This window comes from Artemia franciscana, unplaced genomic scaffold (assembly GCF_032884065.1).
Source record: "Artemia franciscana unplaced genomic scaffold, ASM3288406v1 Scaffold_867, whole genome shotgun sequence".
Taxonomy (NCBI): domain Eukaryota; kingdom Metazoa; phylum Arthropoda; class Branchiopoda; order Anostraca; family Artemiidae; genus Artemia; species Artemia franciscana.
In genome coordinates, this window is record NW_027068640.1 from 330,951 (window position 1) to 346,795 (window position 15,845).

Here is a 15,845-nt window from a genome sequence, read left to right on the forward strand (position 1 = left end):
TTGGAATGTTGGCAAAAACAAAAACACCTTAATTTTTGGTCTTCAGTCTCTTTTTCTTTGGCTTTAATTACAAAAATGAAAATGTTATTTCAGTAGATCTTTAGGTCATGTTAATGGTTCTTTTTCCCAAATTTAGAAATATATTTGCATATCTTTGAAACCTCATAAATAGAGATTGACCAAATGTGTGAAGCTCAAAAATCTTTTCTTGTATTTTGTTACTGTAAATATGACTTGCCAGCAATAGGATGGTCACTCATCAGTGAAGTTAGCATGCTGACTAGCAAGATGAGCCCCAAACTAATTGCCAAGGCTTGTTGCATAATTCCTTGTTAAATGATATTTGAATAACTCATTAGAAGAGACTATACACTGGTCTTGCATGTTCCATAGACTCTTCATCCATTTAGATAAGAATTTACTATGTGGTCTTGAGTTGGCATGCTTCTTGAATTGATCATGTCATCTTGTTCTTGAACAGATATCCAGTTGAAAAGTATTTGGGATGGATTTTTTATAGTTGAGCAGCTTGAAAGTTGTAAATTTAACTCTTTATCAACTGACAAACCCAGGTCTTGTTTAGCATGACTACTGATAGTAGGTTGTCTTGTTTTGTCCATTGACCCAACTGAATTTTGGTGTCTTGTTTTCTTTTTTTTTTTTAACTGAAGTGGATAACTTTGCATTTCTTCAATGCAGGCATAAACAGAGGAATAATTGTCAACACAATAAGAATATAGATTATAGCACTCAGAGATCCTTGCACAGTTGAGACAATCCCTCAGTAAGTCTTATTTAATTGTTAGCATAGAGTATCTATAAATTCCCTTCCCAAAGAACTATGAAAGCTAGAGCCAAACACTGTTAGAATTTAGTCTAAAAGTAGTTCAGACAGAATTTTCATGTTTTGGCTAAAATATCAACACTTTGTTATCTTAATTACCTTAATTTGCACTTCGGAGCAAATTAAGATCTGTAGATCTGTTGAATGCTCCTGAGTTGAATCGGTGATGTCTCATAGCAGGTATGAGCAGGACGGAATGTCCCACTCATACTTCCAGTCTTTTGTGGCCCACTCTTTATCCAGTGCCTTCTTGAATGCTTCGGGGGTGGGGGCTGAGACTGTTGCTTCACACAGTTCATTCCAGGGGTTGATGACTCTGTTGGTGAAGAAACTTTTTCTGGCCCTGGTTCTGACTGACTGCTTGAACAGCTTCTTTGAGTGTCCTCTGGTGCACTGTGGGGGGCCTGGGTGGATGGGCAGGATCTTGGCATATGATGAGTTCAGCAATTTGCGGGTCATCATCATGTCGCTACAGTTGCGCCTGTACATGAGGGTAGGGAGGTTGAGAGCCCGTAAACGATCTTGATAAGGTTTGTCTCCAAGGTTTGTGATGGCCTTGGTTGCTCTCCTCTGGACTCCCTCAATTAGCCTGACATCTCCTTTGTATGTTGGGAAGGCAGCGCACATGCCAAAATCCAAAACGGGTCTGACTAGTGCCTTGTAAAGTTTCAGGAAAACTAGTGGGGATCTGCTGGTAACTGTTCTTTTGATCAGACCTAAGTTTGTGTTGGCCTGGGACACGCTCTTGATGGTGTTGGCATGGAACTTGAGAAGGCTGTCAACAATGACCCCAAGGTCGCGTTCCTCTGTGCTGGTCTTGATGGGTGAATCGGAGTTGGAGGCATGTTCATGCATATGGTATTGGGCGCATGGGTTTGAGGATCCAAAGTGTAGCTTGCTGCACTTGCTTATATTGAATGATAAGAGCCATTTGTCTGCCCACAGCTGGATTTTCTGGACATCTGTTTGCAGGGATTTTACATTCACTGCTCCAAATAGCTTTGAGTCGTCAGCATAGAGAGACAAGTTGTTTTCCACCTCGCTGAATATATCGTTGATGTAGATGTTGAACAGTGTAGGACCAAGAACAGTTCCCTGCAGTACTCCACTGATGACATCACAGGGCTCGGAAAAGACCTTTTCACCTCCAACACCAAATAGCCTGACACTCTGGGTTCGTCCTGACAGGAAGTCCATAAGCCAATCAACCAGGTTGGGGTGTAACTGGGCAGCAGTAAGCTTTTCTCTTAGCCTTTTGTGTGGGACTTTATCAAAGGCCTTAGCAAAGTCTAGTAAAACTAGGTCCACTGGCAATCCTTTATCAAGCAAATCTGTAATGATGTCATATGTTTCCAGTAAGTTTGTTTCAACTGACTTTCCTGGTTGAAACCCATGCTGATTAGGGGATAGGATATTGTTGACTTTCAAATGTTCCAGTATTGCATCATTGACCACTCTTTCAAGGATTTTTGCGACTACTGATATGAGACTTATAGGTCTGTAGTTTTCTGCTTTAAGTCTGCTGCCTTTTTTGAATATTGGGGTCACAAAAGCAGTTTTCCAATCAGATGGGACAGATTTGGCATTAATAGACTTTTGGAATAGGTCAGACAGTGGTCCTGCGATGATGGTTGCCAGTTCCTTCAGCAGTCTTGGGTGCAAGTGATCTGGTCCAGCCGATTTATTTGTGTCAAGATTTTGAAGCCGTTTGAGGGGTTGATGCTGACTTGCTCCATCATTGTGGGGGCTTCATAGCCCAGGCAGTTTGGCAGGGGGCCTTCTGGTTCACAAGTGAAAACTGAAGCAAAGTGCCTATTTAGTTCATTTGCTACATCAGTTATGTTGGTTACGGTACGGTTATGTTGGTTACGGTAGTGCCACAGGGTTTCACCAGTCTGGAGATAGTTCGACGGGAGTTGTTCTTGCTAGAGACATAATTCCAGAATTTTTTAGGATTTGTCTTACATTCTTTGGCAAGATTGGACTCCAGATTTTCGTAGAGTTTGGTACTTATATGATATACCCACTACCTAATATTCTTCTAGTATGTTTCTATGACATTTAATCCTAATTAAAACATACTAAAGTTAGATGAAAATACAACACCTTAGAAACAGATTTGTGTTATATATTTGTACATTAGGGGGCAGGGGTAAAGTATAGCAAGTCTGCATGCCTAGCATGTTAGTCATGATTATTCTGCAGAGTATGTAGCCTATTAAGAATTATTTTCAAATTTTACACTGTCCAAATACTTTATAAACCCACCAAATATGCAAATATATAGCCTACATTATACATTTTCCATTAATCCTGTCACTTCTATTTATGATGCCTTATGCTAAGCTAAAAGAAAGTAACAAAATAAAATCCTATAATGCATCAATAAATGGTCATTGTTCCTATTACCTGAACAATTTTTTAGGGTCATGAAACTATTGTTAATAGATACATTTTGACTTTTGGAACATCTTTTCTCTCTTGCAAAACTACCATAAACTCACCATTATGGAGTTATTACAGCCAAAATATCCTGTATTTACACATATAGAATTGTAATCATTTCCATTTTTGTTGATTGGATATTTGAAATCACAAATCTGTAATAGTTTAGAAAAAAATTTGGCCTATATATTTGTACATCAGGGGGGGGGGTAAAGCATAGCATATATTAAATACATAAACTAACCATTCCTGTATTTAATATATGCTATGCTTCCCCCCCCCCTAATGTGCAAGTATATAATAACTACATAACAGAGAGGTTTGCAATAATTCTGCAAGAGAGAAAAGATGTTCCAAAAGTCAAAATGTATCTATTAACAATAGTTTCATGATGCTAAGCAATTGTTCAGGTAATAGGAACATTGACCCAATAAATGAACAACTTGAGTGGTAGTGGGTTTGTCATACAAGTACCTCTGCCTCAAATTCAGATGGTTTGTGACAAATGCAGCACCATTGTTAATTGATGGCAAAGTCTCAATGGCAAAAATTGTATACTTAAATTGAAAAGTCAGAAAAATGGTTTAGATTAGAATTGCTTATTGAATATGGATTTGTATTATAAGTAGCTATCTTTGGTGTGGCCTATATTAATGTTAAACAATTTATTTCCAAACTGAATAAAATTTTGATTTATAAGCATTATGATCAGTAATATAAACTGATCTAAGCTTACCAGCATTTAAAAGACCAGCAAAAGTCTAGAGGGAGAATGAGTAGAAGTAGCCTATGTAGGCTACTTCAAAATACATTCCAAAGAAATTATTAAGGTTCTGGACACATAGCACCACAACTAGAATATTGCCTGTATTATAGAGATAAAAGTAGACTTGGCCCAGGCTATAAGACAAACAATGTTTGGCTTAGCTTACCTTTGACTTTCCCAAACACAGTAAATAAAATATTCGAGGTGTAGCTTGGCTATCTAAGTCAAGACCAACAGGTTTATCCTCATCCCATTCTTCAAGATTCAAATGAGTAAAACACACATCATACTCTAAAATTTTTACATATTCGCCTGGCTTCAAGAGTATCCATGGTTAAAAATTTTAAAATTCAATGCGTAAAGAGAAGAGAGTCACTGCAGCGCTAGAGGTTTTCAGAAAAATAACCAGCAGTATTTTTGCCAAAAATTATATACGTGTCTTCACGATTTGTTTTTGGCTGTGAGGCTCCTTTTTCAGCCAGATCATGAAAATTGTTAGGGCTATATAAAAAATATATTCCTTAACTTAGTTACGTTGTTCATCCAAGGTCAAATCTTACATACTTCATCAACCTAAGTCATTATTAAAAATAATTGAAGGAATTAATGCTTGACGTCGCGTCAATTTCTCAGCGGAGTGGCGATGGTAAAAGACATTATGTCACAAGAAGATATGTCGGCGGCTCACCTGGACCGTTGGCGCGGTGGCTTGACACCGGTAAGTTTATAATTACCCTTTTGCTTTTGTAGTGATTTGATGATTTCAGTGTGATAAGTAAAATAACGTGCCAAGTAACTGCAAAATTCCATCGATATTGAATTATAACGATAATTGGGAATAATAACTTACAGATAGAATAAGAAGTGGCGCAATTAGGGGAAAGATAGAGGCCTAACCCCCCAGAAGTTTCTCATGATTTTTTCAAAGCTTATTTTGTCACTAGCAGCAGTTTTTTTTATTTCTTCCAGCATAGTTTAATAGCTTATTTTAAGAGGCTCACATAAATGAAAAAATTCCCTCTACAAGATCTTATTTTAATTTTATACATTTATTAAGTTTATCAACCAGTTTATGGTAACAAACTGTAAGTAAGGAGTGACTCGGCTAAATAACAACCAAAAATTCTAAAAGGCGGAATATGATAACAATGTATATATATATATATATATATATATATATATATATATATATATATATATATATATATATATATATATATAATGGGCTTTTGATCGCAATTCACAATATGTAGAATTCATTCAGTTTAATATCATCAGTCGAAAGTAGCCCGCAAAGCCGTACCAAAATAAAATTCGATGATAGCGGAGAACGCAATTATGCCTGGTGGCAGAGTGCCGTCGGCGTGCCGAAAAAATCTTCAGTGATGGGCTGCCGATAATTGAACAGTGGCGCATGGTCAGTTGATCGGCGCTTGTTTTATTTATAGAACTTTTTTGCTTGTTTTTGAAAAGTTTCGAAAACGAAATTGATATCAGTTCTTTACGGAACTTCTTTTGAGTAAGAGTTCTTGGAGTCCAAAGTCCGTTTTCAGCTTTGTTACCAGGACCAAGACTTGGACGAAAAAAGAAAGACACATCAATTTTAACTTCTTTTACACATTTTTTGAACACAATTTTTATTTCAACCTTGCCATTATTTTTCCTTCTATGGCATCACAGCAAAAACTAGAAGAGAAGGTAAAGAGTTTGGTGTTGGACTTTGCAGTTCCTGCTGGCGGTTCTCATCTTAGTTTCATCGCCCTTCAGCCAGGAAGTGCAATGGGAGTCAGGGACCATCCTTTGCTTTTGCACGTCCTTCCTCTTTGCCATCCCCACATTTCTCCTGGTAACCATTTAGAGCCGGCTCGAATCTAGTTAAGCATACAGAACCATGCCACTGACCCCTGTCCCAAATTAAATAACCAGCAACACCAGAATTCAAACCCCTGTCCTCACACAGAAAGGATTTTAAGTCTAGCGCGCTAATTCTGATCCGACTTCGGCAGAAAACTTTGAGATCAATCAATCAATCAATCAATATTTATTAATTCAAATTAAAAATATACAAAAACTATATTATGCCCCAACAGAGAGCAGAGCTCGTAAGGCCTGGGCAGCAAATGATAGCTATCTATCATTGCAAATGGAGATAGCTAATTGACTTTGAAATCTGAACATCTAAATGAATATCGGCTTAGTTTTTTAGGTCACATTGCCTCAGGGTGCCACTTTTGCCTCTAAATATTAAGTTACAAAGTCCACACAAAATGGAGAGACGCTTATCGACTATTGCATTATTGAACGTAAGTTTTAGGATAGTTAGTCGATTTCCTTTCTTTGTGGCAGGGGCTCCGAAAGCTCTTAGATATATAGCTTTTAGGGCCAAGTTCTCGCAAGCGGTTCTTCCTATCAAAATAGAGAGAGAATTTAACTTATAGTATTTCTTCAGCTGGAAGAATATATTTAGAGTATGCATGTAATCAAACTGTAAAATAACATTTTATTCCCCAGTTATTATAAAGTATTTTTATACTGAAGTAAAAGATTATATTTATGTTGTTCTGTTATGTGGTTTTTATGTAAATTGGTTTATTTGGATAATTTTCTATTTAGCTACAATCATTTTTAATTTTTTTTTGCCCTGGCTCAGTGGGCTGTGGCATTATATGATCCAGACGACTCCGTAGTAAAATTTTCCAGTGAATCCTCCTCTACAAAATCTAAACGTAAAAACCTGAGGCTGAAGAGAAGGCTGTAATATGAGATACCCCAATCAGCTGTGGGAATGTGGCTTTTGGGTTTTCTCGAAAGAACAGCAACGAAAGATTTGCTCATGATTCATGATCATACATCAAAGGAAAGGAGATTACTTGGTAGACGATGCTAAGGAATAGAGGATGCAAAACAGGACGAAAGTGTTGTTATTGGCATTTAAGACCCCCTTAATAAAGAATAAGAAATAAGTGGACAGTTTTCCTTCGAATTTCATTTGCAGTTTTGCAGCATTATAAATACAAAAATTAAACTTTGGCATATAAGCTAAGGGTAAACTTAAATGATTTGATAGTGATAATTAATGGAAATCAAGTATAAAAAGAAATGTATGAAAGTAGAAAACGACATTAGAACTTAAATAATCAGTAACTAATCTACATAATAAGGGGGTTGATTCTTCCCAGTTCTGCACTCTCTACGTTACAGTGACTATTATTCCTTATTGCTTTACCAGTGAATCTTCTTTCTCAGGAATAATGTGATAAAAGTTTTCAAAATTAAGTCCGTTTTAGCCCGTTACCCGGTGTTAGCTATTGTATTGACCGGCAGGTTAAATGCTTGTGAGCTTAGTTTGTTCAAGCGAAAGAATAGAACATTTATAAAGAAAATATTTGAGGGATATCAGGGCTAGTTGAAACTCATTTAATTAGAAATAACTATGTTGTAGTATAGAAGACAAAAACAAGTGAAAGATAATCTAAAGTCCACAGTAGACGAGTAAACTCAAAAACTTTTTCAGGTAAATTCAAATTTTTTGAAAGTGCTATTGAATAGTGCATTTTGTCTTAAAATTAGGGAAATAAGAGTCAAAGCATTTGTAGCGGCAATGCACTGAAATGTCATTGGCGGCGTGCCGTCGGTTTTTGGCACAGCTTTGGGGACTAACCGTAAGCTACGATCCTGGGAAAATTTTTAAGATTTTCGGAAAAGGGGAGAATCATTTCCAGAAAATCAAGGTTTCTCAATGAAAACTGCAGCGTTAGGTTCAACGTATTAGAGAACCCTAATGTAGAGGTACCAAGCTCCCATCTGCAAAAACATGGAATTTTTTATCTTTGATATTTACCAATCACATTTGCTTGTTTTTTTCACCGGGGGGAATTCGTCTGAATTCCTATCGGAAATTCTTTTTATATGTCTTTTTTTCCCTTTAGCGACTTGATTTTACATGTGATATTTTGCGGGGGAATTGTCTGGAGGAAATTTTCCCTGCAGTTGGAATTGCCTGTTTTTTCCGTTGGGAGGTTTTTCCGCTGTAAAAATTCTCCATGGAAGAATTTTCTGCGGTAAATATTCTTTATGCAGGGATTTTCCACGGGAGAACCTATCCATCAGGAAAGAAAGGGTGATTTACGGGAAAAATTTCCACGGAGGGGTGTCTTCCAGCATGATTTAAAAACGATCAGAAATTGAAGAAAAAACAAATCCTTTTCAGATGAAAGTAGGCTAAGGAGAATACTAGAGGTGGAATCGTCCGAGAAAATTCCCCAGGGGTAATGTTCAGCGAGGTTGGAATTACTCGGAGGATTTTATCAGGGATAAGGTGTTTACAAGGGAGGAACTATTCATGGAGAGATTTTTTGAGGAATTTTTCATGGAGAGGGGAGCCGAATTTCTCGCACTATTTGTACAAAATCTAAAATTAAATTAAAAATTGAAAGATTGGAATAACTCCTGAAACACAAGGGCCGTTTAATTAGAACAAGATTCTTTTTTAGTACTAGAAAACTATAACGTGAAGAATGATGCATTTCGAAGGGGATAGTCCCGATTCATATACGGAATTATTTCTTTTTATTTTATGTTATAATTTTGCTCCTTAATTTTAACTGATTTTTTATTATTATTGAATTTTAAGATTTATATCACGTCATTAACCGTAATTTGTCATTCCCTCGGTCATTCCATCCCTGAGATAAGTTTCCAGCGTATTTCACTGAAAAATTTTCGATTATTTTTTTTTTTATCTTGGATTGAGGATTATTAGTTTTCGTCTTTCAAGTGACTCAACATGTCACGCTGTGGCAAAAAATGTGGAATTTAGAGGATAACAAAATATTTTTTCCCGTATACTTTTTCTTCCTTCATAAAACGACCTCACAATTTCAAGCATTAACAGAAGTTTTGAACCACTACGATAGTACTGATCCACATCAGTTTTAACTTATTCCAAATTTGCATGCTGAAAACGGGGAGGGGGGGCTCCTTCCATCATTACTGTTTTTTTAACGCAGATGAAAACTTTAGCTCAGATCTTCGATTCTAAGTTAAGATTATTTCTAAGAAGTCGTGGGTTGAAAGTATGTTATTGAACTTTTGTAACCAAGGCCATATTTCGCTCATTTTATTGCTCACTGTCCAACTTGGGCGAAAAAAGATGAAAATAAAATAGGTCAAACAAATACAAAAGCAGTAAATCCAGTAAGCGAATAACTTATTTAAGGTCAGAAACAGATTTTACTTTCATAATTTAAATTGAGCCAGTTAGACATAACTAAGAAAATGCAAAGGTAACAAACTTCGCATTTTACCAAATCAGTTCCGGAACATTCACTTGGATTTCTGAAAAAAAGAGGAATAATATTAAAATTTTGTAAGAAATTAAACCGAGTTCTCAGCTTTTTTCTAAATTTGCGGTACGATTTTAGACTTTGATTCGGATCTAGATATATTTAATAACTAGACATGTCACTAGGATACTTCCTCCGCAGAGTTTAGAAATTTGTGCAACAGAATTTTGGACCTTCACTACGAGATCTAAAAATTAGTGTTAAAATCAGATCAAAATTACAAAACAAAGCGCGGTAGCTACTTTTTTTTCTCGCATTCAATGTAATTTTAAACTTTGGGTCCAAATTTCACCGTATCTCAAAAGTTTGAGTTGCGGCCCCCATCTGCGAAGCCCCTACCCGTTAAAACGGAGATAGAAATTAGAACTAATTTGATTTTATATTCGTTGCGGCTTCCACCGTTCAAATCGTGTCCTATTTAAGGCCTCCCAACTCTGTCTATTTAAATGCTATAAGCTCTTTGCAAGAAGCAGTTTTCTGTTGCCTTTCTTTGTCTCCTCCAAACCAACTAAGTCCGAAATACTTCTGTGTTCAGTTGAGAGGTATGATACTATGATTATTCCGTTTTGTTGAGGACACCAGCAGGTATCAGGAAAACACAAACACGGAGGGAAGCGAAAGGTACCGTTTATTAAAAATCAAGGAATTAAAAAGTCTGAAAAAAGATTCTTGATCCTACAGAATTGCTGTTGCTTGTATTGCGTGTTGAGTGTTGTTGCTTGTATTGCGAGTGTTGTTGCTTGTATTGCGAGTGTTGTTGCGTGTATTGCGTGTATTTGCGAGTGTTGTTGCTTGTATTGAGTGTTGTTGCTTCCTCAAATTTGCGAGTGACACTATGTAGTATGTATCACTGGAGTCCTAAAGGACTTTAAGAGACTTGTCTGTTTTTTCGGATTTGAATGATATGTCGCTCAAGGTAGCCTCTCTCAAATAAGAAAAATCAGAGGCAGGCGATGGTAAGCCGCCGTTTTCCGTAATTAAATAAAAAACAAGTTTTTTTTTAAAATGAAAGTAAGGAGCAACATTAAAACTTAAAACGAACAGAAATTACTTCGTACATGAAAGGATTTTTCCTCCTCAACACCTCGCTCTTTACGCTAAAGTTTGACTCTTTCTCTTAACTCTATTTTTAAAACATTAAGAAACTTTAGCGTAAAGAGCGGGGCGTTGAGGAGGAAAAGCCCTTTCATATACGGAGTAATTTCTGTTCGTTTTAAGTTTTAATGCTGCTCCTTACTTTCATTTAAAAAACTTGTTTTTTTATTTAAGTTCTGGACGTTTATGAATTAATGCATGTTTTGATCTTGGCTCTCCGCCCATAAATAATTAAAACGAAATTTGCATATTAATTAATTGCAATTAATCGGAAGATTTTGAGAAAAAGAAGGGAGGGAGGAGGCCTAGTTGCCCTCCAACTTTTCGATTACTTAAAAAAACAACTAGAACTTTTAATTTTTTACAAACATTTTCATTGGTAAAAAATATACGTAACTTACGAATTAACTTACGTAACGAACTTCTATATTCGTATGTTTTTATTGTGTATATGAGGGGTTTCAACCCTCGTCGATACCTCGCTCTTTACACTAAAACTTAGATTTTTTCCCAATTCCTTGAGAATGACCTCTGAATCACAAAGGCCGTAGAATAAATAGTTGAAATTATTAAAAACACTTTAGCGTAAAGAGTGAGGTATAACGAAGAGGTAAACCCCTCATATGCGTAATAATTTTTGTTCGTTTTGTTTTAATGCTGCTCCTTACTTTCAGTAGAAAAAACTTTTCATATTTATTTTTTCATTGTTTTTTTTTCAAATAATGCTAGAGAATCCTGCGCCCCCTTCATTGAAATTCTCTTCCCCCATGAGAAGTTTCTTCATGGAAATATCCTCCCACGTAACCCCCCTCAACTCTCCCCCCTAAACCAAAAAAATCCCTGTGAAAACGTCTATACACTTCCCAATAACCATTACTACATGTAAACACTAGTCGAAGTTTGTAACTTGCAGCCCCTCCCACAGGGACTGCGGGGGAGTAAGTCATCCCAAAAGACATAATTAATAGGTTTTTCGACTAAGGTGAATAAAATGGCTATCTCAGAAATTTGATCCGGTGACTTTGGGGAAATAATGAGCGTAGGAGGGGGCCTAGGTGCCCTCCAATTTTTTTGGTCACTTTAAAAGGACACTAGAACTTTTAATTCCCGTTAGAATGAGCGCTCTCGCAACATTTTAGGACCACTCAATCGATACGATTATTTCTGAAAAAACAAACAAACAAAAAAACAAACAAAAAACAAACAAATAAACACGCATCCGTGATCTGTCTTCTGGCAAAAAAAAAAAATGCGAAATTCCACATTTTTGTAGATAGAAGCTTGAAACTTCTACAATAAGGTTCTCTGATATGTTGAATCTGATGGAGTGGTTTTCGTTAAGATTGTATGACTTTTAGAGGGTATTTCCTCCTATTTTCTAAAATGAGGCAAATTTTCTCAGGCTCGTAACTTTTGATGGGTATAACTGATCTTGATGAAACTTATATATTTAAAATCAGCATTAAAATGGATTCTTTTGATGTAGCTATTGGTATCAAAATTCCATTTTTTAGAGTTTCGGTTAATATTGAGCCGGGTCGCTCCTTACTACAGTCCGTTACTACGAACTGTTTGAAAATCAGTCATTTGTTACTGAAAACAAAACCGGTGGGGTGCCAGGGTCTAAAGCGAATGGTACGTTTTTTGGTTTCTGATATCAAAGAAAACGCTAAACTCTCAAACCGACCTAAATCAAACAAAGAAACGGGACATCAGTATATTAGAGAAATTAGACTTCCGTGAATACGTAATTTTGAAATACCTCTGTCGTTTTTAGTCCTAACAGCAATTTTTTGTCTTTGTTCAACCACCAAAAATTGTTTATGATCGACAACTAAGTTTCGGGTTTTCTCAAACCTGACTAGAGATCTATAATCACCCATTTTACCTATTCATACTCTCTTACCAATCTTAACTAAAGAATCACTGAGCGATTAAAAAAACTTGCGTTCCTGAGCTTAGTAACTGAAAGTAAGAGAGAAAGTAATCCAGTGAGAGTGTTTACTATCTTATATTTAACCCTATAGAGACAATTGTTGTAGAAAAACAAAACTATACTCTTTGAGCTTAGACTGACATCTTGCCGTAAAAAAATATTGTTTTTAGGAACATCTTTCGATTTTGCTGAAAGATGGCAGTCGATTGATGCCTTCGGGGAGCTGCTGTGTGACGCCTGGCCTACGCAGTTAGTCACTAAACCAAAGGATAAGAAAAACGAATGAAAAGGTGAGCAATTTTTAAAGCCAGAAACTGGAAATAAAATGAAAAGGTGGGAAATTCCTTGTATGTCATATGTGTATAAAATATATACAATTTAAAATTACTGTAGTTGAAATTCACAAAGTGTGCAAGAATTTGGATGAGTAGCAAGATACATTTCCTCATGTTGTAAAACTACAACATCGGACGATCGTAGCTCAAAATTGTGAAACGAATAACGCGTACCAAAAATGCTTATGCGATAATAAACAAAACATATTGTTTTTCTTAGGCTTGTGGTTGTTACTATTATAGACCAGCGAATCCATAGGAATAATCTATGTTATATTTTAGAAGTTAAATAATTTTTCTTTTCTTTCTAGATGGCGGAATCTTACGACAGACTGAAAAAACGAGCTCAAAATCGCCGAATTGATGCAGAAGAGGCCGCCAAGTATATTTTTGACATTCCAGAAGACATGTTGTCGGACTTGTCCGACGATGATGATGACAATGATCCAGATTCCCTGTCTCCAGAAGATTTTGCCGATGATTCTGATGAAGACTTATTGCCTCTACTGGACAATCCCCACTTCTTTTTGGAACAGGATGACTTGGACGCTAACACTGAGCCCAGCGACGATTACTCGGTGGAAACTCCACCCTCCAGTCACCAGCAGCAACCAGAACCAACAGCAAGTACTGGAAAATCAAAGAAGAAATTGAAAGTCCAAGAAAAATTCGGCTGGAGAAAAGTAGAAATAGAAAAAGTCGATCTGTCTTGGAAAGGAGAGCCTCGCCAAGTTCCAGGCATCTTGGAGACTCCACTGAAATACTTCCAAAAATTCTTTGACGATGAACTTCTTGAGCTGATAGTTGAACAAAGTAACCTCTTTGCACTTCAAACTGAGGGATGCAACCTCTGCCTCACTGTCGAAGAGCTAAAAGTTTTCATGAGCATTATTCTATTATTGGGGGTGATAAAAGTTCCCTATTTTCGAATGCACTGGGAAGCAGCTACCAGATACCCAAAAATTTCCGACAAGATGGGCCGACAAAGATTTGATAAAATCAAACGTCTTCTTCACTTCAACGACAACAGTAAAGCTAAGAAATCTGGAGAACAAGGATTTGACAAGCTATACAAGATTCGACCTGTCCTGGGTCATATCCGTTCCAAGTTTCTTGAAGTCACTCCCGAAGAACACCATTCAATTGACGAGCAAATGATTCCTCTCAAGGGGCGAAGCAGCTTGAGACAATATCTGCCGAAAAAGCCGACGAAGTGGGGAATAAAAGTTTTCACAAGAGCTGGTGTGTCAGATTTTGTACATGATTTTGAAGTTTATCAAGGGAAGGGCACTCTTGGTGAAGATGACATAGAGCCAGATCTTGGAGTTGGAGGCAGCATAGTTTTACGTCTGATAAGTACCTTGCCAGAGAAAATGAACTACAAGATTTATTTTGACAACTGGTTTTCAAGCTTGAAACTAATGAGTTTGCTCAAAATCAAAGGATTTCCTTGTATTTGTATGTTGAACAAAGCACGACTGAAGGGCTGCCCGCCCCTCACAGATGGTGAAATGAAGAAACGAGAGAGAGGAACTTCAGATTACAGGACTGACATTCATTCCGGCGTTATTGTAGTGAAATGGTTAGATAACAACATGGTTTACTTGGCTTCGACGTATGCAGGAATAACACCACAGGATACGTGCAGACGCTGGAGCGTCAAGGATAAATCCAGGGTTGAATTTTCAAGGCCAGCCATTGTTTATGAGTATAACCGTCATATGGGTGGCGTAGATTTAGCGGACATGCTGGTGGAGATGTGCCGAACTCATCTTCGGACACGAAAATGGTATATGAGAATCTTCTGGTGGCTTATTGACACAGCAGTCTGCAATAGCTGGCTTCTTTTCAGGTCAGACGTCAAAGCGCTGACATTAAGGAGAGACGAACCGATGAACTTGAGAACCTTCAGGTCTGAAGTTGCTGCAGGGTTGTATGCCTTGGCGCGTGTGATGCCCCAACTAAAACGTGGTAGACCATCCGCAGATGTCGAAGCAAGTCCCAGCCCCATTCGAAGTCGTAACCGAATCCGTCCGGCAATATCTGCTCAAGCTGATGGACTTGATCACTGGCCAAAAAAGACTGAAAAGCAGAGCCGCTGCAAAGAGTGCAAATCAGGATATACCACCTTTGAATGCGAAAAATGTGACCTTCCACTGTGCCTTACTGCCAAAAGCAATTGTTTTAAAGCCTTTCACACCAAGTGAAAGAGCCCCTTTTTTATATATTTGAGAGGCTACTGTTGTATTTTTACAACATGGTCTAAAATTGACAATTTTGAATAAATCATGCAAACAAAAGCTTTTTTGTCAATAGTCTGTCTTAGACATCACATGGGAAACGTTGGAGATTTTTCCTGGTATTCGTTCTTATAGTGGCCTGTCAAGGGTTAATTATGATCTGGACAATAAAAATATTTTTTTCCAACTAATTTATCCAGAAAACTAATTGAAAGAAACTAAAAATTAGTTTAATGCTATTTTGGCTAATATAAATTAACAACTTTAAACTGTCACTAACCTATTAATTCTTGATATTTTAAAGCAAAGGGCTATCATTTTTGTCCAATGACCCGTTCAAATCCTCATAGAAGCGATTCCTGGAGCTCAATTTAAGTTTAGTACCTTAGCATACACAACTTAAGTTGTGTTCAAATCCTCATAGAAGCGATTCCTGGAGCTCAATTTAAGTTTAGTACCTTAGCATACACAACTTAAGTTGCTAATTATTTCCGCAGCAATTCATGTCTATATTTTGTAATATACATAAATAATAACATTCTAATATAAATTATGCACAGACTTATTGAATCTTTTCATTCCATAGATATTTATTTAATATCTTAATAAAAACTATTATTCCGTTATTTGAATGGTTAATTATTCGGTTTAACCTCCTCGTACAAGTTTTCATTTCTAGACATACCGTATTCGAACTATTAAAATTTAGAAAAGGATTAACTTGTAAGCTTAGTTTCTTTCAATAGAATTCCAAGACTTTATTTTGTGATTCTTCAAAGGATGTATTTCACATTTTCTTGGTTTTAAACCAGAGAAAAGGCAAAGTTTTTCATATATTT

At 36.7% G+C, this 15,845-nt stretch overlaps 2 protein-coding genes across 3 annotated transcripts in view; one reads left to right on the plus strand and one right to left on the minus strand.

Annotated features, from left to right (window-relative positions):
- Nucleotides 1–4,416, minus strand: part of LOC136043721 (solute carrier family 35 member E2B-like) — a gene marked incomplete at its 3' end in the record, with an annotated part of 43,737 nt that extends 39,321 nt beyond the window's left edge. For both annotated transcript variants that reach the window (XM_065728626.1, XM_065728625.1), the window contains 1 exon segment: nt 4,222–4,416.
- An 8,661-nt stretch (nt 4,417–13,077) lies between these two features.
- Nucleotides 13,078–14,973, plus strand: LOC136043720 (piggyBac transposable element-derived protein 3-like). Its single transcript, XM_065728624.1, has one exon. The coding sequence runs from the start codon at nt 13,078–13,080 to the stop codon at nt 14,971–14,973; it is 1,896 nt and encodes a 631-aa protein (XP_065584696.1).
- The last annotated feature ends 872 nt before the right edge of the window (nt 14,974–15,845 follow it).